We start from the raw sequence: 26297 nt of genomic DNA, 5'->3' as shown, positions 1-26297 counted from the left end.
TATTACTGTACTCATCATTACCGAACTTACTGAAAAAAGGTACTCTATATTCAACTAGATATCATATCCCATCAACTAAATTTATTCACGACATGTCATGTTACTTGAGTGGTTCGAAATTTAAAAAATGTGTGTTTAGAAAGACAGTGTGGAGAGAAAATAAATAAAAAGAGATAAAAAAATAGGAGAGATAATAGAGAATAATATAATAGGAGGGAGTATAGAACAAACCGAAATGGAATACGACTTATTTAACTAGAGATGGTGCGAGTTTTCTCCATGTGTGTCAGTGTACGACACCAAACTAATGGTATCTTCCGTTTCAAGGGATGACTAGATTTTCAAATGACACAGAGGGGCTCTAACTCACATTTCTGTTATTCATCATCACAAAGATGAAGGGCAACAAATATCCATTCATTCTCAAAGCATCGAGCACGTGATACGTCGAACGCTAATGGAAACCGAGCTATCAAAGGGGAACGGATCCATAGAATACTAACTCTGCAGGACCGGTCATGTAGATGTGATTGTCGCTCTCTCTCCACTCAATGTCAAGTGGCCCTCCAGGCAAATCGACAGTGCATCTCTGCGAGGAAGAAAGATGGCAAGAGGATGCTCAGAGGAAGGAAGAAATTTTAGGTTTGACGTTGGGATATTATGTAATGTGCGGTGGTGGATACGAGTTTTAGACATACCCTATCTGCACGACCCTCCAGAACTGCAGCAACAACGACTGCACAAGCTCCTGTTCCACAGGCTAGCGTTGCGCCTGGAGCAGCAAGCATATTAAGTCAAGTGTGAAAGACTGGAAGGGCTATGGATTTTGAATTGTAGATGACACAGACAGTTTGGAAAGCTAACTAAATGTATATATTGATGATGCATGTGTAGAAGAGGAAAACCAACCTGCCCCACGTTCCCAGACGCGCATTTTGAGGTGAGTTGGAGAGAAGACTTGAACGAATTCTGCAATATGACAAAGATGATAGTAATATGAAGAAGATGATCAGCCTAGTTCACAAATCAATTGTTCTATTTCTTCAAAGTAGAAACCAGGTTAGAAAGAGATTTGCAAATATCAAAGGTATCATACGACTTCACTACATGCCTCAGAGATTGATGATTAACATTAGAGTGTAGCAAAAAAATACACATTGGAGATTAGCACATCCAACATTCACTTCCTATTCGGTTTATAATGAGTTCTTCTCGCTATTCTCATTTCGATCTCTTTGGAGTTTGGAGTGACATTGACAGACATAGTATTCTATCATTACATCCTATGATTACTGTAGGCTAGCATAAATACAATTAAAAGATAGATTGCGTAAACATGAAATAGCAAATTCAATTATATAGTGCAAGTTCAATTTGATTAATACCTGTGTTTGTTCGGGCAGGGAACACCGCATGATGTTCAAATTTTGGACCGATTTCAGCCAAGTTCAGTTCATCGACTTGCAAATCCTGAGCCCAACAACGAAATAAGCAGATTAATTCAATGATATTCCATACAAGGAGAGGAGTTATAAATTAGGCATACATTGCATGATTCTGTACCAAAAGTGACACAGTGTGGATTTCCCATGCTAACACAAGTAACATTCCAGATCAACCCATCTACATCCAACTTTGCCTTAACAGCAGCCTCATCTTTGTTTGCAGTTAACTTCGTAGGAACATCTGAAGCCTTCAGAATTGGCTGACCCATATCAACTCTAACCTGAAAATGACCAAATGGTCAACAATATCACACTATTCTAAAAAGGCAACCATAGAGATGCATAGATAGACCACACATGGGTAAAAAACAGTTTATAAGCAATCAACAGGATGAGACACAAGCCAAAGTTATAACGGATTACTACCCACAAAGCCTATATTATACTTATAATCCACATTCGTGACTCTGGAAGTACCTTTCCATCTTCCTGTATCTCAGGTACAATGAGACCAGCACCAGTATGCACATTGAAGCTGCAACACCAATTAAGAGATTAGTGGCCCCTTAAGGTTTTGTTTGCAATATCAACAAGTGAGGATACTAAAGAAAGGATACACCTTTTATTCCCGTGAAAATTTTCAAGCTCAGCTATGAATCTGGCAAAGCAACGGACTCCATTACCACACATCTGTAACAACAGAAACAGAAATCAGCCTCAGCCACGTAAGAACCAAGCTATTGAAACAAGCCAAATCATGATTCCACAATCTATGATCTGTCATTTTAGTACAACACAAAAAAAAATTATATTTTTTTGACATGTCTGATGATCATTAGAAGTGTTATGGCAAGTAGAAGACTATCATTCAAGGTTAGCTTTCTGATACGCATAATCGAAAGTGTGCACTCTAGTATCATACTATCATATAGTATCACTTTATTCCACTGGTAACCAAGCATGAAAACACAGCATGAAAAATAATAAGTACTATGATTCAAATGGTCAAATTAGAGCAACACAACTAAAATTATATACTATGCGTGAACACAAATTACCTCAGGCTCACTACCATCAGAATTAAAGATCCTCATCGTATAATCTGTGCCATTAATGCCTGGCAATGCAAATATCACTCCATCAGCGCCAATGCCGAAGTTTCTATCACACAATTTCACAGCTTGCTCTGGCGTGATTTTTGGTTCCTCAGAATCTCGATTATCAACCTAATAAAGTGAAACTTAAGCACATAGTAAGCATCAATCCAAACAAATTACACACATCATTAGTTATGCTATCGTGAACATATGTGTAGCAAGCATAGGAGCAATGTTCCTTTTTTCAAAAATTATGTTTATCAAGTACATACAAAGCAAATATTAGCTGATACAGGTTTCAGTAGCTTCAAATTAAGCAGAATTTGTAACAAAAAAAAGTATCCACAAGTGATTGTTTTATATTAATCATTGTTCTCAATAGAGAGAAAATTGTTCGTCGAGCTCGGAAAAACAAGCATAATTTCAATTTGGCAGCTGGAACAATACCAATATAAAGTCATTGCCGAGTCCGTGGTACTTGAAGAAATGAAGGATTCTGCTCTCCTTGTGATCGAGAAAAGACGCCGCGGAGGCCTTCGCCGGAGCCTGAGTGCTCATGGAAGAGAAGACGCGGAGATTAGATTTGCGGCCAGCTGAGATGCCGACAGACGGCGGATGAATTGACGAAGAGGAGAAAAGGAGAGATGAAGAAGACGCTGGTGAACGAGAGCTGGTGAAAAAGAGAGATGAAGAAGATGCGGCGGCAATCGCCATTGTCGTCGGCGAATTTGGAGGAAGTGGAAAAGGAATAGCTGTTGACGACTGCTTGGAGAAAGGAGTGAACTGAATGTTCAAAATGTGAGGAGTGTTTAAAAAATTTAATTAATAATACAGTATATTTTATTAAATTCAATTCAATTCAATTTTCCGGTGTTTGGGCCTATCGGGTAACCTGATATCCGGAGATTCAGAAATTGTAATACCTGAACTCATACCCAATGATTTTTTTGGGTTTCAAGTATCCATTACCCAATATTTGGGTTTCGGATTTCGGGTTTTGATATCCAATGCTCGATTTCCATATTGACAATCCTTGCCAAACCAACTCTTATGGCCTTAATCTTGGTACAAACCATACTCGATTTTTCATGTTTCTTTTGGAAAAGATTTATAGCATGATTTTATAAAAAAAACTTGGAGAAAAAACATTAAATTGTAGGCATATGTGAACCACATTGAGTATGGTCAGAAGGAGTATGCAAAACAATGGTTTATGTTAGAATGTGAGCAATTTGTAGCTGCCAAATGCCAATGGCAGGTTCTTAGACGTCTCTATCCGGTCAAAATAGAACCCTCCGGCCGTACATGAGCTTCTCGTTAGGTTGTAGAGCCCACCATATCACCGTATTAGCACCTTCCTCACTTGTTTTAATGAGACATTGATTTTGAATGATAGAAAAATTAGGTGTCAAGTCATTATAAAAGTCTTTATTTTATGGAACGGAGGGAGTAACAAATACACATAATTTTGGGCTTTATTGATAATTAGTCGAAATTCATTAAAGTTACTAAAACAACCCATAAAACATAGTATAAATAATCTTTTGGGCTTAGATGAGTGACCAAAATTAAATTGGGCCTCGCTCGATTAAGAAATAAAGAGGAAAAAGGAATTAGGGAAATATATAAGGGGAAAACAAAGGAGCCCTAATTTTCATTCGTCCATCAGCAGCGCCGCTCCATCATCATCAAGGTTAGCTTCTTTTCCATCCGTCTGCTACTTCTTTTTTACTTTCTTTTGGTCTTATTCTGTGTTTTCAGCGACGATTGAAGTGAGGTTTTATTTATTGCAGTTTCGAATTATTTAGTTTGCATTTCTTTTAGGAATAATGACTGCACAATAAATTTATACATGGATCAATATGCTTATTTGAAATGACTTATGATTATGTCCTTTGTTTCTTTATTAAATTTTGAAGCTCAATCCAAATTCATGTTTACTGGAATGCTAGTAAAGATGCGTGTGCAATTTTTTGAATCATAAATGTAGCGGAATAGCACTAAAATGTTAAAAGGTTGGGTCTTTTTGAGTTTTTTGATATCTGTGATTGTCAAAATGGAGAAAATTGAAATAGCTTTCTTCTTTGGCCTGATCTATCTATTGCTTTATTTTATTGATAATGTATATTGAAAGCTAATATCTAATAGAAATAAATAAATTATATAGTATTAGGGACTAATGTTTGCAAAAATTGCTTATGGTGTTTGGTGCTATTGGCCCGTAGTTTGCTTATGTATGTATAGATAGGTATTCTGACTTGTGGAGGTAGTTTAATTTTGAAACGGATTTTGCTAGTTGCAATTTTTGTGTTGCGCTTTTGAAGAGAAGGGTTTATAATTCGTAGGAGTAATGAGCTTAGTTTTGTTATGTGTTATTTTGGTGTAGGTAGGATGGCCGAAAAGGGAGGACAAATCGTTCCGGAGTCTGTTTTGAAGAAACAGAAGAGAGCTGAGGAATGGGCCTTGGTTAAAAAGCAGGAGGCTGCAGCACTCAAGGAAAAGAAGTCTGCAAACAGGAAGCTGATCTACAACAGGGCTAAGGACTATGCCAAGGAATACGCTGCACAGGTTTGTTATTAGAGACTTTTGCTATATGCTGCGGGTTTTCTCACTGTTTAGTTTTACTTACTTTGTGATGTTTATTGGTGATTTAGGAAAGAGAGCTCATTCAGTTGAAGCGTGAGGCGAGGTTGAAGGGAGGATTTTATGTAAACCCCGAAGCCAAACTGCTGTTCATCATTCGTATTCGTGGGTAAGTACATTTGAGGAGTGAAGTGATACGATTTGTTTGGTGTGATTGTTATTGTCCAACTTATATCTATCTCTATCTCAATTGGTCAGTATTAATGCTATGCACCCCACGACAAAGAAGATTTTGCAGCTGTTGCGTCTACGTCAGGTGATTATACATCTTCTTTTTACGTTCTCTATGATATTAGTTTGGTTTCATGGTTGTGGTTTTCTCTAATCATTACTCATGATCAATTTCTTAAGGTTAACGATTAGATAGATAGCCTTTGTGTGTAACTCTAGCCATTTAAATGGATGTCCTGCTCGATGAGTGAAAAATTAATTCAATATGTTAGTCTGTAATCTTTTAAATACTAAGAATAGATTTGTTGTGAAAGAGTTCACTTTAAAATGCTTATTTTATTATAGCTGCTGATTGATTGTAGACAGTGTATCTCCTTGTTGGACCTGTGTTTTGATTTTTTTACATGCTATGACTCTATTATGAGTTCTAACTTGTGGTTTCAGATTTTCAATGGAGTGTTCCTAAAAGTCAACAAGGCAACAGTGAACATGTTGCACAGGGTTGAACCCTATGTGACTTTTGGGTATGCTTCTAAATACTAATGCCATCACTCGCAACAAATTTTCCGACAACTTAGAATGCTCTCTTGTTTCAGGTACCCGAACTTGAAGAGCGTGAAGGAACTGATATACAAGAGGGGTTTTGGCAAGGTGAACAAGCAGCGCATTGCCTTAACAGACAACTCAATCATTGAGCAGGTTAGTTTATTCCTTCCACAACGCATCCACATCCTTTTAGTATTTTCTCTGATGCCATCTTGCATTCCAGACCCTTGGCAAACACGGAATCATCTGCATTGAAGATCTTATCCACGAGATCTTGACCGTCGGACCCCACTTTAAGGAAGCCAACAACTTCCTCTGGCCGTTCCAACTTTCCGCACCCTTGGGTGGTCTGCAGAGGAAGAGGAATCACTATGTTGAAGGAGGAGATGCTGGAAACCGCGAAGACTATATCAATGAGCTCATCAGAAGGATGAACTAGGTTTTCCGACCCTAGCATTTTTGGCCATTTTGAGGTTGTTCTTTGTTGCTGTAGGATCGACAACTCCTTTTTGTTCTCTGCTCTCAAGTTGGTTGCTTTCTGATTCACTACATCAAGCTTGTTCTTTTAGACACTTTCCTTTACATGAGAGATAATCTATGGTTTGTTTTCATAGCCACCTAATTGAAGTCAATGAGACATCTCTTTTCATTTTGTTTATAAATTGCTTTTTACTGTTGGAGGTTTTTTTCTTATGGATTCACACTCAACAAACCAAAGATCATTAATCAATCAATTTTTTTTTTAGAATTTCGTTTCACCTTTTAATCAATTATACCTATAGTTAACTAATTAGACTCTGAAAATTTTAAGGTTTTATTGCTAGTAAAATCATTAATTGTTTCATGACATTTTTTCCCGAGTAAATGCAATACTGAGATATGCACCCATTAAAATTCTGATAATATGGCCAATATAACGACTTGCAATCGTTCCACGATACTGAATTGGTGCATATTTCAAATTTTGGTGTTTTCGGATTGGGTGATGCTAAATGGCCATATTATGGCCATCCATACAGGGATAATTTAGTAAATTTAAGTGTATATTAATAATTAAAATATTAGTTATAGTTAGTGGATAAGTTAAAATTACTTATATATCCTTTGCCTTATTTTGGTTATTAATTCTCAACTCAAGTTTTCAGACGAGAGGGAATTTGTATATTTCAAAATTTGAAATAAAGTTACACTAATAACTACTCGTATTTAATAGTAGCCTCTAATTGGAATTTGAATTAAAGCAGACAATGATTAATTGAGTTCTTTTTAAAAGCCCATATAGTCTGAAAGTTTATTATAATATATTTAGTGAAATTTATTCCATGAAGCACAATACTATCATTTTAATTTTGACAGTATTTTCTCCTCTTAATAAATTTTTGTAATACTATCCATAAATACTAATGAAATTAAATTATAGAATTACAAAATTTTGTATTAATTCAATATATATAATTATGGTACAAAAGAATATTAACAAATAACAAACCCCAACAAAAGAAAATCGTTCATAATGAAAATGATAAACTAACACAATAGAAAATAAAATTAATATTCTAAGTTTTTATTTTTTAAATTAATATTCTAAGTTTACAATTAAATAGTCTTAGAATAATAATATTGGATTCCTAATTGTAATTAGTAATTTTTATAGCTATAATTTCACAACTTTAGATACTTAATGATTCATTACTATAAATCCACACCTACCAAAAGAAGGAATTAGTCTTAAATTCACCGGGACTAAAATTGGACGTGTAATCAACCTCAGAAGATTGAATTGATAAACTTTGTCTTGAATTAAGAGTTTGATATTAGAATTGATATTTGATTCGATTAAGATATTATGAATTAATTTAGAACTTTTGATTGTTATGATAAGGAGATGGGGAGTTTGTTGTGTGATGTGAAGAAGGATGCTGAGGAGTTTTTGGTCCGCGGTAAGATGGGGATTTTGAGGAGTGATGAGGTGATGGGCGGCGCGGCTATGCTGGGGAGGCCCGTGATGGATGTGGGGACTGTTCTGTTTGCTGAGGTTTTGGGGAGGACTCTTGGTGGGAGGCTGTTGCTTTCGGGTAGGAAGCTCTTTAGGCGTATTGCGTGGCACCGTGCGAGGCAGGTTTTTTTCTTGCTGATCTGTTTGCTGGAATGGGGTTCTTGATATGTGTTTGTGATGTTTTTGGTTTTTCATTGTTGTGGCTTGTTTGTTATGGTTTATTAGAAGGTTAGAGAGGAAATGTTTATGCAACTAAAATTGGATTAATGCGTAGTTTGGAAGAAGAACGAACAGCTCTCGTTAATCTGAATAAAATTTGGGGCACATCTTGAATAATATTGTCACTGAACTTTTGAAATTAAGAGATTGTGGAAATGGTGCAATACAATGTTTAGATTAGTTAAATTCTAGTGCATTCGAGAACTAAACGTTCCAAATGTATTGCCCTGCATCAGATTCACTAGTTCTTGTGTTCTCTGGTTTCACTAGTTTTCAATGTGAATGCTGGTTCGTTAGTGGACAGTTTGGGTCGAGAGAATGTCTTTATCTGGTGTACGTAGTAGGAGCTCTGCTGCCCTCTTGATTTAAACAATGTAAAGATTAGTATTAGCATAAAATACATGATTTAATATCTTCTGAGGACTAGCACGGCTTAGATGCATTTCGTTGAAACTCCATGGTTCTCTAGAATGCATGATACGAAAGTATACCTACATAAAAAGGTTTGCCACTGTCTCTGATTAATGGAAAATTACCTTATCGTTGTTTAAAATCATTGAACATATGAAGAAACATGTGTAGATTTGATCTCGTTTATGTATGATAGTTTGATTGAATAAGCTTCCGGTTCTGCATGTTTGTTTTCTTTATTTGTCAGTTGTTAATTGTGGATTTGTAATAATGTCCAATTTCCACCAACCTCGTTCTTCGTATCCAACTATACTAGCTATATCAAGATGTCGGAGTCTGTAAATATCGCTGCCTTTCACCATTCTTGAAGTTTATTCTAAGCTCCCTCTCTTATATATAGTATTATATTGGTCGTTCTTGAATCCTGGGAGATTATGCAGCTGCCTGAATGAACCAATTCTGGTTCAAATCACAGAGTGGAATACTGGTGGTCTCCTTACAAGGATAGAGGTGAGCAGTCTCTCTATATCTCAATTTCATGCTTAGCTAGAAACCACCTATTCTACTTCAATGGCTGTACGGGATTTCTGTCGTACAGGGGCTGAGTGCTTTTCTTCCAAAAGCTGAATTGATCAATAGAGTTAACAACTACACGGAACTCAAAGAGAATGTACGATCACCTACCACTCCCTTCATTCGTATGCTGGCATCTTTAGCTATATTACAATAAGATAAGGCAGATATCTCGATGCTGAAGGTTGGAAGGAGGCTCTACGTGCAGATTACTAGAACAAACGAAAATACCAACGATTTGATACTCAGTGAGAAGGAGGTTTGGGTCTGTATTTCTCGTTTTAAAGTTTGTCTCTCACTCTGCAGTAACTTTTGCCTGATGTTTCCAATCGTGTAGGTGATGATGCATCATCAAGAGGGAATGCTTCTTGATGGAACGGTCAGGCAAAAATTTTCCTTATGGTGCACAGATAAAAGGATAGGAGATACAAACAGGAGGTGATTACTACTGAATTACTGAATGTGATTGCTGACTCCTCGATGTTTGTTTTCTTCTTCCCAAATAATCATCAATCCGTGTTGGTTTGAGAGTTTGGCAGTGGATTACTGCATATTTCAAACATATCTCGAGGGCATACCACAGCTGTCAGCAGCTATCTTGCAGTTGGTGATGAGGTTAAAGTTCTTGTTATAAAGTCAGTGTTTCCTGAGAAAATTTATCTGAGGTATGCCGATTTTGTTGCTTCACGTCGTCTACAACTTATTGTTGTCTTGTTGCATATGATGTAGGAACAAGCCCTCATAGCTTCATTAGGTTATGTTGTTGTAGATATCAACGAATTGGCTTAAATTATCACATAATCTGTCGATTAGAACCTTTCACTGTTCAAGAAAAATATGAAACGAAAAAGAAGCATCTTTACATGCTAATTATCGACTGTCGCCTTTAAAGAATAATGGATCGGGCTTTCAAGTAAAACTAGCGCTTCATGATCAATAAAGAGACTTTAACATCGAGTCTGATCACGATCAAATATATTCTCCTCATGTTCCTCTTGTCTTCTAGATATATCGTTGCTTTTCTATCACCGAGTCATATTTCATCTCCCATCCTCTTATATTGAATCTTTTTCGTGCAGCATTGCCGAACTTGAGAGCGAGCCAGGTCTGTTCTTGTCGAACAGGGAGGTAATTTTTAATTTTCTTGAAAAAACGAAAAACTTCATATGTGAGCGGTTGTCGAGCGACTTTTCCTTTCCGTGCAGAAAGTATTCTTGGAAGCTGTGGAGATGAAGAAGAAGTACAGGCGGAGAATGGCAGCCGTCTCCACCACAAGAAAGTTAGAAGCCCTCCATGGACGGCCTGCCATTTGGAGACGAAGAGAAGCACTACGCCAACTGGCAATGGTTCAAGTTCGAGAGAGAAAACGAGCTCAATCCTTGACTCTAGAAATCCGGGTGGTACGAGAACCATCATTGAGAAAGAAAGAAAAAAAAAGGATGGAGGGCTGACTCCAACGAGACTCGTCTCCTTTCTCGTTCAGCATGCTGAGTAGGTGTTCATCAAGATGACCGTCGTCACAATCCAAATAAATCGGCTATTGTTGGAACAGAGACGAGAAGGGGCTCGCAGCAGCTGACCCGTGCAAAAAAACCCCCTTCCGCAGTTCTTGTAAGTCGAGCTTCGTTTACGCTAATCTTGATTTTTTGCATGAAATGTGATACTTAATTACATGCTAGGGTTAGAGAAAATTCCCCTTAGTTTAATTTTGCTTCCACTCTTCTTTGTTGTATGTCCAGCATAGAAAAATTATTGCCTCGAAATTTCGAACTAATATTTTAGAATATATATCCCTTACGAAAACATTTTTGTGCATCTACACTTGATCTGATGTGGTTGATGATGATGTTTGGGTTATTCATGTTTGAAAAAAAATTGATAACATGTTTATTTGTTTGGTGTGTACGTTTATGCTGGCTTGGATTGTGGAATCCACACTTGACTTGCATCTGAATGTGACAATTGAATATCTTGGCTCAAACCAGAATCTTATAAAAAATGAAATTGAAATAAGAAATACTCCCTCAGTCCACCATTTAAAAAACCCTTTTGACTCGGCTCGAGTTTTAATAAATTGTTTGAATTTGTGATGAAAAGTAAAAAGGGAAAGTGAGTGAATGTGGGACCCATTTAAATTATTAGTTTTATATTGGATTGTAAGTGTAAAAAGTTGGTGTATTGTGGAGTTTGCATACTAAAAATGAAATGAAGTAAATGGTTCTATAAATCGTGGACAAATCAAAATGACAAAAGGGCTATTTTAAATCGTGGACGGAGGGAGTAGTTATCTGGTGGTGTTTGTAGCTTGCAGTTGTCTTTACTCAAATAATTATCTTTAAAGCTCAATCCAACTAGAAAAAAAAAGAAGAAATCTTTAAGCTCAATCAAGGTTCTTCTCTTCTAACAAAACAGGGTAAAAATAAACAAAATGTATATTGGAGAAAATCTATATAAGAAAATGGGATAATAACTATTGAAAAATTACAAACATTTTAGTCAAATTTTAGTAAGTCTGTTGAAAACTGAATATTAAATCATGAAGTTTTAATTTTTTCAATTTTCTCATTTATCTATAAAACAATGTCTTTTAAGATGTTCAAAACACTGTTGTTATTTTTTCTTTTCCTTTTTAATTATTATATAATATTGTTTTGAATATTACGGAATACATTGTTTTGACAAATGAAAATAATTAAAATTGATAATATTCTATTTTTACACTTTGTAAGACTGACATGAATTTGACTTAATTTTATAATTAAGATGACTACTATTCTTAAGAAAAAATTAGAGTATCTTTTTTTAACAAAAAGCCAAAATGTTAATCTAAATGATATCTATAAAAAATTATTATATATTGAAATTTATTTGAATTACTCACAAGGGACACAGGCATAATGTTACCTAACTTTTTGTTGTCTTCATGTCTCCTTAAATTATATAAATCCAAATTTAGTGGATTGTTTTATTTAGAAAGTTGGCAAATGAAATAAAAATCATAGGCTAAATTAAGTAGGTTGGGGGCTCCATGAATCAAAAACCAATTATATCAGAATTCAAAAGCTAGTGTTTAATTTTAGTGTAGCTACTAATATGACTTTCTGCTAAAGGATGTTTTTTCTCTCATTATTTTCATATATTTTATTGCATGGCCACTTCCACTTCCACTTATGTTAAAAATTTCCCCTTTTTCGTGGTGTTGTTGAAAGTTATGTGCATTGTGGATTATTGATGAAGAATTGTCACAATATTTTATTTGGGCTTAAATTTATTTTGGTTTTCATTAAGGTAACGTATAATACTAGTTAAATAGAGCGTAACACTAGTACCAAATTTATATTTTTTTAGTGAACATACTGTAGCAAATATGTCCAAAAGGTATTGCTTAAATGTAACTCAATAACGAAAGATCACGTGTGATATTTTTTAATTTTGAAGATAAAGGTGATAATTAAGTGGAATTAAGTATTTTTTTTATCCAGACATTTGTTTACAAAGTACTCTTGACAATATGTTCATAATTATTACTTCGATATTATAAATATAAACTGATTTTCTTTCAATAGTGAAAATTCATAAATTTACAAATATGTCGACGGTGGACTCGAACACGATACTGACTCGAACCCGTAATCTTTAATTGATCTCGGATATTACCTATTCTATCACTAGACCGACACAGACATCTTCAATCAATTTTGATATCTCTATTTGTCTTGTAAAGATGTTAGGATTTCAGATTTTAAGTTATACTATATGAAATCTATAAATGTGAGGTTGGTTTTATCTATAAATGTGACCCAAAACATTAGTATTTTCAATATGATTAGACCTGATGGACATTAAATCTATAGAAATCTCGAAATTAACAAGATAAATATTACTCCTGTCTAACTTCAATATAAAGGAAAGAGTTTAAGCTTCTTAGTATAAAAAAATTGTCAGATGAAATCTTAATGAATTTGTATGAGATTTTTATAGTTGTATGGATTGAGTGAGATCGAAACTCATGTCTACAATGATATAAATGCCATTAATTTACATAGCTTAAACGTACCAATAATTGAGTTGATAGATCTGATATTAAAGATTATACTATAATCACTTAGTATTGATTTATCGATTTTATCTATAATTTCAAATAAATAAATAAATAAGTAAACCACACATTGATTTTTAATTTGTAAAATTAACATTAGTAATATTTTTAATATATTATAATTAAATCAAATAGATAAAATAGGGAAAAAAAGAGTGGTAGTGTCAATTAAGCGGCTCACATGTAACGCTTATGTAAAACCATGGCTGCTATCTAGTGAGTGAAATTCCAAAGTTTGGGATTTGAATTCTATCCATATATTCTAAATCGAGATATGTAATACCCAAATAATAAGTATGATTCATATTTCATACTTGACTTACTAAAAAAGTCATAATATTATTTTAAATATATTATATTGTTTACAATTTTACATACCATTATACCATTATACCAATATATAGTTAAGCACAATTATCTCAAAAATTTGTTTTCTTTATGAGAATGCTGATACATTGGTTTGACGTGAATTATTAAGATAGAATAATCGGTATAAATTGACCGCTACAAAACACTTAGTTAGAGACACAAAAATTGAAACGTACTTGCGTTGGAAATTTTTTAAAACAATAACAATAATTAGGACGTAAAAAAAAGTGTCCCTAAGCTAATGACAAATTAATTAACTTAATATTTTGTTTTTTAGGGTAACAATAAGAATGATTTTTGATGATTGGTGGTATATTTAAAAATACAAATTAGCGTCTTAGTTGTTTTAAAAAGTACTCTTTTTAACTTTTTTTTATAATTGTAGTGGGTCCATTTAATTTCCACACACTAAGAGCATCCACAACCGTGCTCTTGCCAGCGGCACGATTGTGGGCCCGACCCCACTTTTTCTGCCTGCTCTCTGGCAAGAACACAATACTCACAGCTGTGCTCTTTCGCAAGGACGAACACATTAATTTAAAATTCAATTAAACAAAAGCATTTCCATAATACTAAAATTCATTAAAAAACCTAAATAATATTACAAATGACAAATAAAATAAAAACGACATAATTGAAATCCTAAAAATTAAAAATTACATAATTAAAATACTAAAAATTAAAAAAACCACTACTCGTTGCCGAATTTTGCCCACATGTGTTTGATTAGGTCTTCTTGTACCTAATGTGGGTTCGGGTATCGCGCATTGTGTGCCTGGTCGGCAAAGTAGTCGGCAACGAGCCTTTCGTGGGCTCCCTCCCGGTCCCGATGGATGTAGTGGCGAGTTGATCTAGTTCGTTGAGGAGGAGGAGCGGGGGGTATTCGCCGCGACATATGCTTCGTAAGCGGCACGATGTTGTTCGTAGTATTCTTGTTCTTCGCGCTCTGCTTCCGCCATGAGATGAGTGAAATCCATTTGAGGTTTGAGTGAGGGATGAATGTGTTGATAGTTTGTATGAGAATTATGAATGAGAGATGAATGAGAGATGAATGAAAGATGATTTGATGTGATAAATGGATGATGAATGTGTGTATTTATAGATGATTTTGGGGGAAAAAATAAAAAATTCCAAAAAATTCAGAAAAACAGGCAAAAAAAGGGCAATATTTTTGGGATTTGGAAAATATATTTTTTTTATTTTTTTATCATTATTTATAATTAAATAACGAATTTTAAATAAAAAAATATTCAAAGGCAACGGCTATGCCGTTGCTCAATCGCGTGCCGCCACGTCACATGCTCGCTGGCACGGCGCTGCTCGAGGCACGGCCGGCCGTTGGGGATGCTCTAATATTCATGACTCACAATAAATTTCAATGCTTAATATATACTCCTACAATAACTGTATACAAACAATTAATCCACTTACAAAATATAGTCAGTTTACGACTTTACGCTAAGACTAACTAGAACTAATTCAAGTTTAATGAAAACAAGTAATAACAAATTGCATTTAAAAAAGAGAAATAAGTAAATTTCCCAATGTTTGCATCTCGATTGTAGGAAGGAAATTTTGATATTTTTTAAAAAATTGAAATTTCGTACTTTAAACTTATAGTACTACTAGTATTCAACTCATCATGAGGCATTATCATAATTTAGTGGCACACTGATTAATTATTGAGAACATTTTGAGAAGCTAAAAATCACAAAGGTGAAGAAATGTCAAGACCCTACCGTTTTGAAATTATTTAACTAATTGCCCCCTAAATATATGATAATTATTTTTACTATAGAATTGTTTTCCAGGACACTTAGTAAAATATAATATGAGTATTAGTGTTAATATTAAAATAATTTAGTAGTTTATTTATTTTATACGTTATTTCGTTCTGACACTTTAAAATTGTATTGAGGTTATTTTAAAAAACAAATCGGATTTAAATATTATGAAATTTATAAATTTGATTGGGTCAATAAAATTTTAATATATCACAATTAATTAAAATAAATACTCCTATATAAAACACGATAAATACTAAAACAATATCTATTTATAGAGATACTGTGTAAAATAAGCAAAACGTTAATTTACTTAATTTTGCGATTTTTATTTAAAATGTCTTGCATACAAAATGTACTAGTCATGTGACCTTTGTAATTTTTTAGTGAGCCCTACTCCCAAAACGCACCCACTAACCTTCCTCGATAACCAAAAATCGCCACACAGTAAATCAAATTCAATAACCACAGTAAAAAAAATTGAGAATCTAATTAAGGTTTCCTCTTTATCCACGCCCACACTAAGTAAGTTTTTTTGACAGGTCATTTTACAATTAAAATAAAATTTACTTATATAATGACATTTAGAATGTAAAAGACATAGTAATTGGCTGCTTAATCCAATCCTTTATTTTGCCTTTCACAGTCCCCTATATGCCTCTATATCTCTCTCTCATATATTATCATCAAATTCTTCTATTCCCAAGGCATTTTAACCCACCCCATGGTAAATTTTCTATTAGGACAAAAATTACTTGGAAATTGGAATCATTTAATTTTTAAATTAAAGTTAAATGTGATTTTTGGACATGAATTTGTTAACCTAAAAAGGGAACCTTCGTAAATGTTTTTAGAGGCAAGTACTGATAATTCATTCAGTAATCATCTCTTTTTGACCAAAACCTCACCTTCAATAATCGCTTTTTATTTATTTATACTCACTTTTTAACCTCAAAATATATGTAGTTATTGAGGAAAAAAAACCTTGATTATCTAAAAGAAATAAATATACACCACAATACTACGAGGACTCGTATAGTAGACTATTCATATTTCATCTAGGTAGGATAAATGAGTACGTAATACAGTAATATCTACTGGTTTGTGCTAGTTGTCTATTTAGTTATTATGTTTGGTAGTTTAATTATGTTTACTACAAAAGATAGAATACTCCAATAATATCTTCAATAATAGTATGTCAGTGCAAGCTGAGAGTGAAATATACGAAGGGAGTGTAACATAGCTACCAAACTCCAGTTAATCTATTAAATAGATAGATGATCTATTTATGTGAGTATATTTTAACAAAATGAAATCCTACACTAAGGAAGTACTCCATTTCACAAAATTAAGAAAGTATTCCTAGTCAAATTAATATTCACACCTTCTCTTTTGCAAAAGTATACCATATTTTCAAGACATTGTTAAGGACTTAATCCCTAACGATCCGATAAAACGGACAATAACAAGATAAAGATAATCCGGCGCCCGTGAGGGTCGGCGGAGATAAAGATCTGGGCGGCTGTGCGCGGGTTCCAACCCGTCGGGCAACGGCTACAGATCAGATATACGTTCCGGCTGTGCGCGGAGACCTTCCGTCGGGCAGCAGGTAGCGTAGGGAATTATGGATTCAAAGCATAACTCGAGGCATTTGGCCAAAATAATATATTTATTGATGGATGATTAAATATGATAACAAGCTCTCCTATTTATAATACTAGAATACTACCCTAACTTATTGAATAAGAAAACTAAGATATGGAAAAGATTTACTAAATCCCTATAATATCTAAACTAAATAAATATAATATAGGTTCGTATCAACTCCCCCACGGTTAAAATCCACCTTGTCCTCAAGGTGGGAACCACGAAGCTACGAAGAGTTGAAAGAAGCAGCTTTGGCGATTTATCTCCTCCTGGATCAAATGCCCACCGAATAGTTGGGCGTCTCCCTTCATCATTTCCACCCAAAATCACCAATAGAGAACCGTGTTGGGTATAAGATATGGTGGACACCCCCGCCACATTGTTGTCACGACAATTCAACGCTGAAATGAAAAGTTTTGCCACACCTCCATGAATGCTCAAACACGGCGTGTCATTTCTCGGAGGAATCAACCTTGCATCTTTGTCGAACGATGTTGATCGATGATTCATATTTGGATCATCACCGACATTCAAATCCACATTGACACAAGCAATTACGGGCAAATCGGTATAAGCACTATCTCCTTTCTTGCCCCAACAATTTCCAACGACATTTTTGGATGACACTTGAACAACATTGAGTGAGGCGATTATCTTCTCCACTTCACCAATAGAACCATCATCCTCTTTATCTTCTAGCAATGTCTCCTCCTTTTCACCAATCTTCTCATCATATACCCCAACGAGCACTTGTGGTGGCTCATTGTCGTTCTTGACAATCCCTTTGTTCTTGATGAACTCTCCAGGGGACTCGTTGTTTGGAACATCAGGAGGAGCGCCATCATTGTGAACATCGGTAATGTCATTGGGAACCTCAACACCGAATACTATCGTGGGAGTATTATCAGTTTTCTCTTCGGCTAAATTCTCATCTTGAATGTTCTTCTCAAACGACCCGTTCAAACTGGCGAGCAAAGCGGCTTGCTCTAACCTATAAATACGTAATTTCTCATTGTAATCGTCTAAGGCCGCTTGTTGGACAGGAGTGAGTGATTGAACCATGAGATTGGGAGTATTGGGTAGACCACACTGCTTCCCCGAATCAATAAACTTGCTGGACTGTTGTGGCCGATGCGTGACGCCGGACCGTGGCGGGGCAACGACAGTCAACGGAGCTGTGCCGTGACTCAGAAATCGGTCGGACCGCGGTGACCGGTATGTAGGTTGCTCGGCGCGGCCATTATGAAGATGTTGGTGTCGCCTCGGATACTCCTCAAGATTCTCGAAGCGGTGATCTGTATCGTCGCTCCAAGCCTCGAATTTGTCCAATATGTCCAAAACGCGATCTAGTTTACTGGAAACGGGTTCCTGCCTGTACTTGGGTGGCGGCTGATCATACACCGAGACCTCGTTGAAGGGGCGTTGCCTTGGTGTCTCTCGATAGACAGGTGTGTCCCAACAGGTAGGTCGGCGCTTGGGCGGTGATGGCGAGTACATATCTAGCTCGTAGGATGAAGAATGTTGATATGCAGTGGTCCGACGGGTGCATGGTGGGTCCCAGCAAGTGGGCTGTCTCCGACGGGTGCATGGTGGGTCCCAGCAAGTGGGCTGTCGGGTGTGGCAGGGGTAAAACGGCTGCACGGGTTGAGGGAAATTGTATTTACGATGGCAATAGCCGGCGTAGTCGTATGACATGTCGACGGACTGAATCGTGGTTGTGGTAGAAATGGTGGTGATGATCGTCTGACTTCGACGCGGCACGCGGGAATCCTTCACGTCGGGCGTTGCAGAAGTAGAGTTGTCCGGCGGCTAGAGCTCGGCGGACAGGCGGGACTCGACAACCAAAGCAGTTACTGTCGCGGAATGTTTTCCGTCGGGCAGCGGTGTAGCTTCGGTTCGAGATGGTGGGAGGGTGAGATCACGATGAAAGCACCAGTTGTTAAGGACTTAATCCCTAACGATCCGATAAAACGGACAATAACAAGATAAAGATAATCCGGCGCCCGTGAGGGTCGGCGGAGATAAAGATCTGGGCGGCTGTGCGCGGGTTCCAACCCGTCGGGCAACGGCTACAGATCAGATATACGTTCCGGCTGTGCGCGGAGACCTTCCGTCGGGCAGCAGGTAGCGTAGGGAATTATGGATTCAAAGCATAACTCGAGGCATTTGGCCAAAATAATATATTTATTGATGGATGATTAAATATGATAACAAGCTCTCCTATTTATAATACTAGAATACTACCCTAACTTATTGAATAAGAAAACTAAGATATGGAAAAGATTTACTAAATCCCTATAATATCTAAACTAAATAAATATAATATAGGTTCGTATCAGACATCCAAATCAAAAATAGAAACAACCTCTAATTGCATCGATCACCCAGAAACAAACATTTTCATATTACACAAATGTCCTCCAAGTAAACAATTAAATTTCAAAAAATAGAAGAAAATTCAATCTCAACCACAAAGGGTAAAAAGAGAAACCCAACACTTGAAAAGTGACAGCCTCCATGAAGCAAGAGCCATTAATAATCATTTGTACCCTAATCTCTAAATTAATCAACTTCAAACCATTAATTAAAATAATTCCCCCCTTGAGAAACTCACCCAGCAATAAAAAAACTTCCCTTGCACAAAGATAAAGGAACTCACAACTCAAACCTCCCTCCATCTCCCTCCACAAATCACCTAAAATGACGGCCATCTAACCCCCACGGCGGCGCTCCGGCCAACCACCAAGTACATCCAAGAAAATCCCTTCAAAACACATCCCCTTTCTTGTCATCACATGCAAGATTTTGATTTTGCCCCCTCATGCATGCTCTCCCCCTAACACCACCACCACTCTTGAACTAAACTATCATCAAATGGAGACTTTACCACCACCACCACTACCACTACCAAAAACCCTCATATTATTCTTGTTCTTCCTTGTCACTGCGCAGAGTAGTCATTGTATCTCCTCAGACGGGGAAGCCCTCCTCTCCCTCATCGCGGCGGCCGACCCATACTACAAATCCTCCTCCCCAATCCTGTCGACATGGGACCCCGCCGCGGCCACCCCATGCTCATGGCAAGGCGTCACATGCTCCCCACACCAAAGAGTCATCTCCCTCTCCATCCCCAACACCTTCCTCAACCTCTCCTCCCTCCCCCCCTCCCTCTCCTCCCTCTCCTCCCTCTCCCTCCTCAACCTCTCCTCCACCAACATCTCCGGCCCCATCCCCTCCTCCCTCTCCGCCCTCTCCTCCCTCTCCCTCCTCGACCTCTCCTCCAACTCCCTCTCCGGCCCCATCCCCTCCTCCCTCTCCTCCCTCTCCTCCCTCCAATTCCTCTACCTCAACTCCAACCGCCTCACCGGCCCCATCCCCTCCTCCTTCTCCTCCCTCTCCTCCCTCCAAATCCTCTGCTTACAAGACAATCTCCTAAACGGCACCGTTCCACCCCACCTAGGCTCACTCACATCTCTCCAACAGCTCCGCATCGGCGGCAACCCTTTCCTCACCGGAGAAATCCCCTCCTCCTTAGGCCTCCTCCAAAACCTCACCACCCTCGGCGCCGCCGCCACCTCCCTCTCCGGCCAAATCCCCCCCTCCCTCGGCAACCTCACAAACCTCCAAACCCTAGCTTTATACGACACCGACGTCTCTGGCGTCATCCCCCCGGAGCTCGGATACTTATCCGAGCTCCGCAACCTCTACCTCCACATGAACAAGCTATCCGGCGAAATCCCACCGGAACTCGGCCTGCTGAAGAAACTCACCAGCATGCTCCTCTGGGGAAACTCCCTCTCCGGCAACATCCCGCCCGCCGTCGCCAATTGCACCGATCTAGTCGTGCTCGACGTCTCCGCCAACGAGCTCTCCGGAAAAATCCCCGAGGAGCTCGGACTCTTACAAGTCCTGGAGCAGTTGCATCTCTCAGACAATGCTCTGACGGGACCCATCCCGCCAGAGCTGTCCAACTGCAGCAGTCTGATCGCTCTGCAGTTGGACAAGAACCAGCTGTCAGGGTCCATCCCCTGGCAGGTTGGCAGACTGAACTACCTCCAGAGCTTTTTCCTCTGGGGGAATTCTGTCTCTGGCACGATTCCGCCAGAGTTCGGTAACTGTACCGAGCTCTACGCGCTGGACCTTTCGAGAAACAAGCTCACTGGGAACATACCTGAGGAGGTTTTCAAGCTGGGGAAGCTGAACAAGCTTATGTTGCTCGGGAATTCGCTTACTGGCACGTTGCCGCGCACAGTGGCAACGTGCCAGTCCCTCGTGAGGCTGAGGCTAGGGGAGAATCAGCTCACGGGGCAGATACCGAAGGAGATTGGGCAGCTGCAGAATCTCGTGTTCCTCGATCTTTACATGAATCGTTTCGAGGGGAGTTTGCCGCGTGAGATTGCTAACGCGACCGTGTTAGAGCTCTTGGATTTGCATAACAACTACATAACCGGAGCGATACCGGAAGAGTTAGGTAATTTAGTTAACTTGGAGCAGCTTGATTTGAGTAGTAATAGCTTTAGTGGTGAGATTCCTTCCACATTTGGCAATTTCAGTTACTTGAATAAGCTTATCTTGAACAATAATCTGTTAGTTGGAAAGATTCCTAGCTCTTTAAGGAATCTACAGAAGATCACTCTGCTTGATTTGAGTAGCAATAGTTTATCTGGTGTGATTCCTGATGTGGTGGGATACTTAGCTAGTTTGACAATCAGTTTAGATTTAAGTTGTAACAGATTCACCGGTGAGATTCCCGAGACAATGTCAGGTTTGAGGCAACTCCAGTCGCTTGATCTGTCGCGTAACATGTTATCCGGGAGGATCACGGTGCTGAGCGCCTTAACTAGCCTGACCAGCCTCAACGTCTCGCATAACAACTTCTCCGGCCCTGTCCCGGTGACACCTTTTTTTAGAACCTTAACCGTGGAGTCGTTCCTTGAGAATCCCCATTTGTGCGAGTCCGTGGATGGGATCACTTGTTCGTCGCGGTTTAGGGTTAGGAACGGGTTGAGGTCGGCCAGGACCATCGCCCTAGTGGTTGTGGTCCTGGTGTCTGTGTTGATGTCTGTTGTGGCTGTCTGGATTATTGTTTCTAGAAACCATCATAGGTACGTTGTGGATCATAAGTCGGGTTTGTCGGGTGGGGCAGGGGAGGAGGACTTCTCGTATCCGTGGACGTTCATCCCGTTCCAGAAGCTTAACTTCTCGGTGCAGGACATTTTGGGGTGTTTGAGGGACGAGAACGTGCTTGGGAAGGGTTGCTCGGGGGTGGTGTACAAGGCGGAGATGCCTAATGGGGAGGTGATTGCGGTGAAGAAGCTGTGGAAGACGAGGAATCGGGAGGATGAGAGCATCTACGACTCGTTCGCGGCTGAGATACAGATTCTTGGCCACATTAGGCATAGGAATATTGTGAAGCTGCTTGGCTATTGCTCTAATAGAAGTGTGAAGCTCTTGTTGTATAACTACATACCTAATGGGAACTTGCAGCAGCTGTTGTTGAACAATCGGCAGTTGGATTGGGAGACTCGGTACAAGATTGCAGTTGGGTCGGCCCAGGGGCTCGCGTACCTCCACCACGACTGCTTGCCTGCCATCCTCCACCGCGACGTCAAGTGCAACAACATCCTCTTGGATAACAAGCACGAGGCCTTTTTGGCGGATTTTGGCCTCGCGAAGCTCATGAGCTCGCCTACTTACCATCAGGCTATGTCCAGAGTGGCCGGTTCTTATGGTTATATCGCGCCAGGCAAGTCCCTTGCTCTCACATTTTCTTTAGCCTTTGATCATGTTTATTTTCTTTGTAGAGTTCAATTTTAGTTTGTTGAATGTTTGATCATGTTTCTTGTCTATGTATAGTTTGGAATAATGTTTGATCATGTTTCTTGTTTATAAATAGTTCAATTTTTGTTGGAATAATGTTTGATTATGTTTCTTTGTTTATTTTGTGTCACTTTTATTTATTGATTGACTGATTGAATTATTCAGAGTATGGATACACGGTGAACATAACGGAGAAGAGCGACGTGTACAGCTATGGAGTCGTGCTGCTCGAGATACTGAGCGGGAGAAGCGCGGTGGAGCCACAGGTAGGGGACGGGCTGCACATCGTCGAGTGGGTGAGGAAAAAGATGGGGAGCTTCGAGCCAGCAGTGTCGGTGCTAGACCCGAAGCTCCAGGAGCTGCCGGACCAGATGGTGCAGGAGATGCTGCAGACGCTAGGGATAGCGATGTTCTGCGTGAACTCGTCGCCGGGGGAGAGGCCGACGATGAAGGAGGTGGTGGCGCTGCTGATGGAGGTGAAGAGCCAGCCGGAGGAAACAGGCAAAACTTCATCTCAGCCGTTGATGAAACAGTCCTCAAATCATAGCTGATTGATGATGGTTTTTTTTTGAGGGAGTTTTATTTTGTTGGTGTTAGGGAATTTAGTGATTTATTTTCTTGGATTTGGATCTGCATTATGCAAATTAGCTTTTGTTTTTGTACAGTTTTAGTGACATTAGATTTCTCAAAATTGGATTTTGCTCTTGTTACAATTTAATCATGTTTTGTTATTAGATTCCTGCACTAGTACAATATGAAAATATTCCAATTCAAATTTGTTCTAAGAAAATCATTGATACTTTTGCATACATGAGAAGATATATTTATTTCATTTTCCCATGGAAGAAAACATTGAGAAATATCAGAGCTTCAATAATTTATGGACCACCAGTAATTCTGATATTCAAGAAATGGGACCATGTATACTTAAATAAACACTACAATGTCTATACTTCCATGTAACGAGACATAAATTTGGCACTTTTTCAAGGTGTGTTTGTTTTGGTGATGAAATTTTGTGGATCAATATAAGAGATGATACCCCATTTACTCACATTCATCCAAAACATCATGTTGGTACATGGACTCTTGACTTGCACATGAATGTCATAAGAGCATGTGAAACCTTACGAAAATATGACATATACAGTGTGCGCACAGTGTGTAACACAACGTTGCAGAGTCTCCGACACAACATGTAACACAGTTGTGCGTGTAAAACTGTGAGCGTGCACATCACTCGGCCTACTCAACCAATGGCGTTGCGCGTACTGCATATGCCATCCTTCCGCAACATGATTCGAGGATGCATTATAAGCCTACTACCACTTTAAGTTAGGATCTTGAATTTGAAAAATCTCATTTAGAGTTAGCCAACTAGTATCCTCTTACAAGAACTTATTCTATTGAAATTCTTTAGAGACGAAAATTTTATACTACTAGTATGCAACAAAATGATAAAAATCAAACATCAAATTCGACCATACAAATTATACAATGCAAGAAAGTGGGGAACAAGAAGGAAACAAGCCATGATTTATATTTCAACTCTCACATGGCTATGACTACAGTCAAAGATCATAATCTTCTTGTCATGGATTCTTTGCATCATAACATCCATTGCACTTTTTTCTATATTGGAACTAATAATTTCTTCGAATAAAGAGGAGCTAATAATGTTACAGTAGGGATCAGATCAGTCCGGATTCACTAATTACCGAGATCTTTTTGTTCTTGTACAACAGAACTCAGCCAAACTCTCAACCACGCGGCTGATTTAACCAATATTACAAGTTTGATTACAAGTAATAAACCCTAGCTATTACAAGTCTTGACAGAAACCCTAGCTAGTCCATTGACTAAATTGCAGCCTGCACGCTTAAAGAAACAAGTTAGTAATAACAAACAAGATCCTCTCGGATCTAAGATATTAAAACCGATATGAACAAGAAACACAGAGAAAATCGAATAGATCACAACAAATGGCTCAGCCACCCGCCTATAGTCCAGATCTATTCAACCAGAGTCTAGGTCCAAGGGAACACCGTCAAATCCGACCAGAGATTCACCTCTCACCGTCGGATCAACACTACACAACTCCTTCACACCGGATCTAGAGCCACAAAACACAATCTCACACCAAACCCTAGATCTCACACACACCAGCAACCGAAGTAGTTGCCTTCGCCGGTTAAACACCACCGTCAATCGCACCGAGGAACAACGAGAGACTCAAAGGAAACCACCGGAGAAGAAGAGAGAAGTGAGAGAGAAGAGAGAAGTCGCTGACTAGAGAGTGAGAGTAGAGAGAGAAGAGTCTGGAAGAATGAATACACAAGCCGTCATACTCCTCTCACATATCTAACACACTTCACAATCCAACGATGCAGGAGCATGATCCCAGTGAAGGAGTGACGTGGCAGCCATCCAACGGTGGAGAGGAAGAGTCACGGGCTAAAGGGCTCGGTCACTTGGGTCAAGCCCAAACAATTCTGCATTCGGCCAGAATTAAACCACAACCCAAATAAATGTCCACTAACATATATTCAACAGTTACTAATGCTATATATTGAAGAGATAAAAAGGGGAAATATAGTTTATATTCATTTTTTTACGGAAAATGTACCCCAATGAATGTGATTTAATGTTGTTAACAACTTCACATATTTTTAGATAATAATGGGCGATATTGATTTTAGTACAAAATTAATAAAATATTAGACAAATAGTAAAGATAGGAATAGAAAGATATAAAAAAAAAGAAGTACGTAACTACTGAGAAATTGAAAAATAAAATTATTAATTATGATCGGTCAAAATATTAAATAAGAAATCATGTTAGTTGTTTCCTTTTCAATTCGGTTTGGGCCTCAATCCGAAACAAAATGGGCCTGAGGGTCCACGTGAGCTATGAGCTATGTGACAATCATCCAAAGTTAAATTATCATTTTCTCAACTTGAAGAGAAAAATACATCGAATATGACATCCATACACTTCAATTTATTTCGATGTAGTGTCACGTTCAATGTAATGAAGATTTTGTTTGTACTAATTTGCACCATGTGCCATACATTTATTGTATGCCAATACATAGTGGTATTTAATACTACAAAATATTAGGATCTTGACATCTTGTTGCTTTAACATTTACGTAATATTATACGTATTCAAAAAGAAAAATATTGGCACATGCATATTCCAAAAGAAAAATATTGATACATGCATTTAGTCTTTTTAGATTATATTTTGACCATACACATACCCAATTATTTCAATATATTGATCCGTAAAATAAAAAATAAAAACTAAATTTAACCCTCGAGTGAAAAAGAAAGGTAAAAAAAGAATTATTGATTCTCCCACATGCAAAACCAACCAATCATCAATCTCCACGTCACTCATCATCTCTTTTTCTTTTTTCACTTTAATTTTTATTTTTACAAAAAGGAGAAAAAGAAAAGCAGTTTTAGCAAACA

General features: G+C 38.1%; 4 protein-coding genes across 7 annotated transcripts; 3 read left to right on the top strand and 1 right to left on the bottom strand.

Annotated features, from left to right (window-relative positions):
• Positions 1 to 189: 189 nt before the first annotated feature.
• On the bottom strand, positions 190 to 3330 carry LOC121792890 (diaminopimelate epimerase, chloroplastic-like). The gene is made up of 9 exons (XM_042191022.1): positions 2990 to 3330; positions 2504 to 2671; positions 2065 to 2135; positions 1923 to 1980; positions 1547 to 1726; positions 1386 to 1470; positions 910 to 969; positions 699 to 772; positions 190 to 589 (listed from the first exon to the last, which is right to left on the bottom strand). The coding sequence occupies exons 1-9, from the start codon at positions 3254 to 3256 to the stop codon at positions 473 to 475; spliced, it is 1080 nt and encodes a 359-aa protein (XP_042046956.1). The 5' UTR covers positions 3257 to 3330; the 3' UTR covers positions 190 to 472.
• A 786-nt stretch (positions 3331 to 4116) lies between these two features.
• On the top strand, positions 4117 to 6582 carry LOC121792891 (60S ribosomal protein L7-4-like). The gene is made up of 7 exons (XM_042191023.1): positions 4117 to 4235; positions 4929 to 5110; positions 5197 to 5294; positions 5384 to 5441; positions 5801 to 5880; positions 5953 to 6055; positions 6126 to 6582. The coding sequence occupies exons 2-7, from the start codon at positions 4934 to 4936 to the stop codon at positions 6339 to 6341; spliced, it is 732 nt and encodes a 243-aa protein (XP_042046957.1). The 5' UTR covers positions 4117 to 4235; positions 4929 to 4933; the 3' UTR covers positions 6342 to 6582.
• A 1053-nt stretch (positions 6583 to 7635) lies between these two features.
• On the top strand, positions 7636 to 10991 carry LOC121792889 (protein PIGMENT DEFECTIVE 338, chloroplastic-like). 4 transcript variants are annotated; one of them, XM_042191019.1, is made up of 8 exons: positions 7636 to 8017; positions 8969 to 9038; positions 9127 to 9198; positions 9286 to 9360; positions 9439 to 9539; positions 9641 to 9766; positions 10181 to 10229; positions 10307 to 10991. In XM_042191019.1, the coding sequence occupies exons 1-8, from the start codon at positions 7788 to 7790 to the stop codon at positions 10550 to 10552; spliced, it is 969 nt and encodes a 322-aa protein (XP_042046953.1). In that variant the 5' UTR covers positions 7636 to 7787; the 3' UTR covers positions 10553 to 10991. The 4 variants fall into 4 exon arrangements, with proteins under 4 accessions (XP_042046953.1, XP_042046952.1, XP_042046954.1 ...); XM_042191018.1 differs by having other exon boundaries at positions 9286 to 9366; XM_042191020.1 differs by having other exon boundaries at positions 8929 to 9038; positions 9286 to 9366.
• An 8618-nt stretch (positions 10992 to 19609) lies between these two features.
• On the top strand, positions 19610 to 23554 carry LOC121792888 (LRR receptor-like serine/threonine-protein kinase RGI5). The gene is made up of 2 exons (XM_042191015.1): positions 19610 to 22746; positions 22986 to 23554. The coding sequence occupies exons 1-2, from the start codon at positions 19875 to 19877 to the stop codon at positions 23369 to 23371; spliced, it is 3258 nt and encodes a 1085-aa protein (XP_042046949.1). The 5' UTR covers positions 19610 to 19874; the 3' UTR covers positions 23372 to 23554.
• The last annotated feature ends 2743 nt before the right edge of the window (positions 23555 to 26297 follow it).

The sequence above is a fragment of the Salvia splendens genome, chromosome 2 (assembly GCF_004379255.2).
Source record: "Salvia splendens isolate huo1 chromosome 2, SspV2, whole genome shotgun sequence".
Taxonomy (NCBI): Eukaryota; Viridiplantae; Streptophyta; class Magnoliopsida; order Lamiales; family Lamiaceae; genus Salvia; species Salvia splendens.
Note: the sequence above shows the minus strand (reverse complement) of the source record. Positions and strands in the feature narration are given on the sequence as shown.

Excerpts from the sequence above, each read along its gene's own strand:
- LOC121792890 (XM_042191022.1), bottom strand. The coding sequence starts at position 3,256 with ATGGCGATTGCCGCCGCATCTTCTTCATCTCTCTTTTTCACCAGCTCT. Across the intron at positions 1,471-1,546 it reads TTGGTACAGAATCATGCAAT|GATTTGCAAGTCGATGAACT; the intron begins GTATGCCTAATT and ends TGTTGGGCTCAG. Across the intron at positions 773-909 it reads CGTCTGGGAACGTGGGGCAG|GCGCAACGCTAGCCTGTGGA; the intron begins GTTGGTTTTCCT and ends TTGCTGCTCCAG.
- LOC121792889 (XM_042191018.1), top strand. The coding sequence starts at position 7,788 with ATGGGGAGTTTGTTGTGTGATGTGAAGAAGGATGCTGAGGAGTTTTTG. Across the intron at positions 8,018-8,968 it reads ATTGCGTGGCACCGTGCGAG|CTGCCTGAATGAACCAATTC; the intron begins GCAGGTTTTTTT and ends GAGATTATGCAG. Across the intron at positions 9,199-9,285 it reads ACACGGAACTCAAAGAGAAT|GTTGGAAGGAGGCTCTACGT; the intron begins GTACGATCACCT and ends TCGATGCTGAAG.
- LOC121792888 (XM_042191015.1), top strand. The coding sequence starts at position 19,875 with ATGGAGACTTTACCACCACCACCACTACCACTACCAAAAACCCTCATA. Across the intron at positions 22,747-22,985 it reads TTATGGTTATATCGCGCCAG|AGTATGGATACACGGTGAAC; the intron begins GCAAGTCCCTTG and ends TGAATTATTCAG.
- LOC121792891 (XM_042191023.1), top strand. The coding sequence starts at position 4,934 with ATGGCCGAAAAGGGAGGACAAATCGTTCCGGAGTCTGTTTTGAAGAAA. Across the intron at positions 5,111-5,196 it reads CCAAGGAATACGCTGCACAG|GAAAGAGAGCTCATTCAGTT; the intron begins GTTTGTTATTAG and ends TTGGTGATTTAG. Across the intron at positions 5,881-5,952 it reads GAACCCTATGTGACTTTTGG|GTACCCGAACTTGAAGAGCG; the intron begins GTATGCTTCTAA and ends CTCTTGTTTCAG.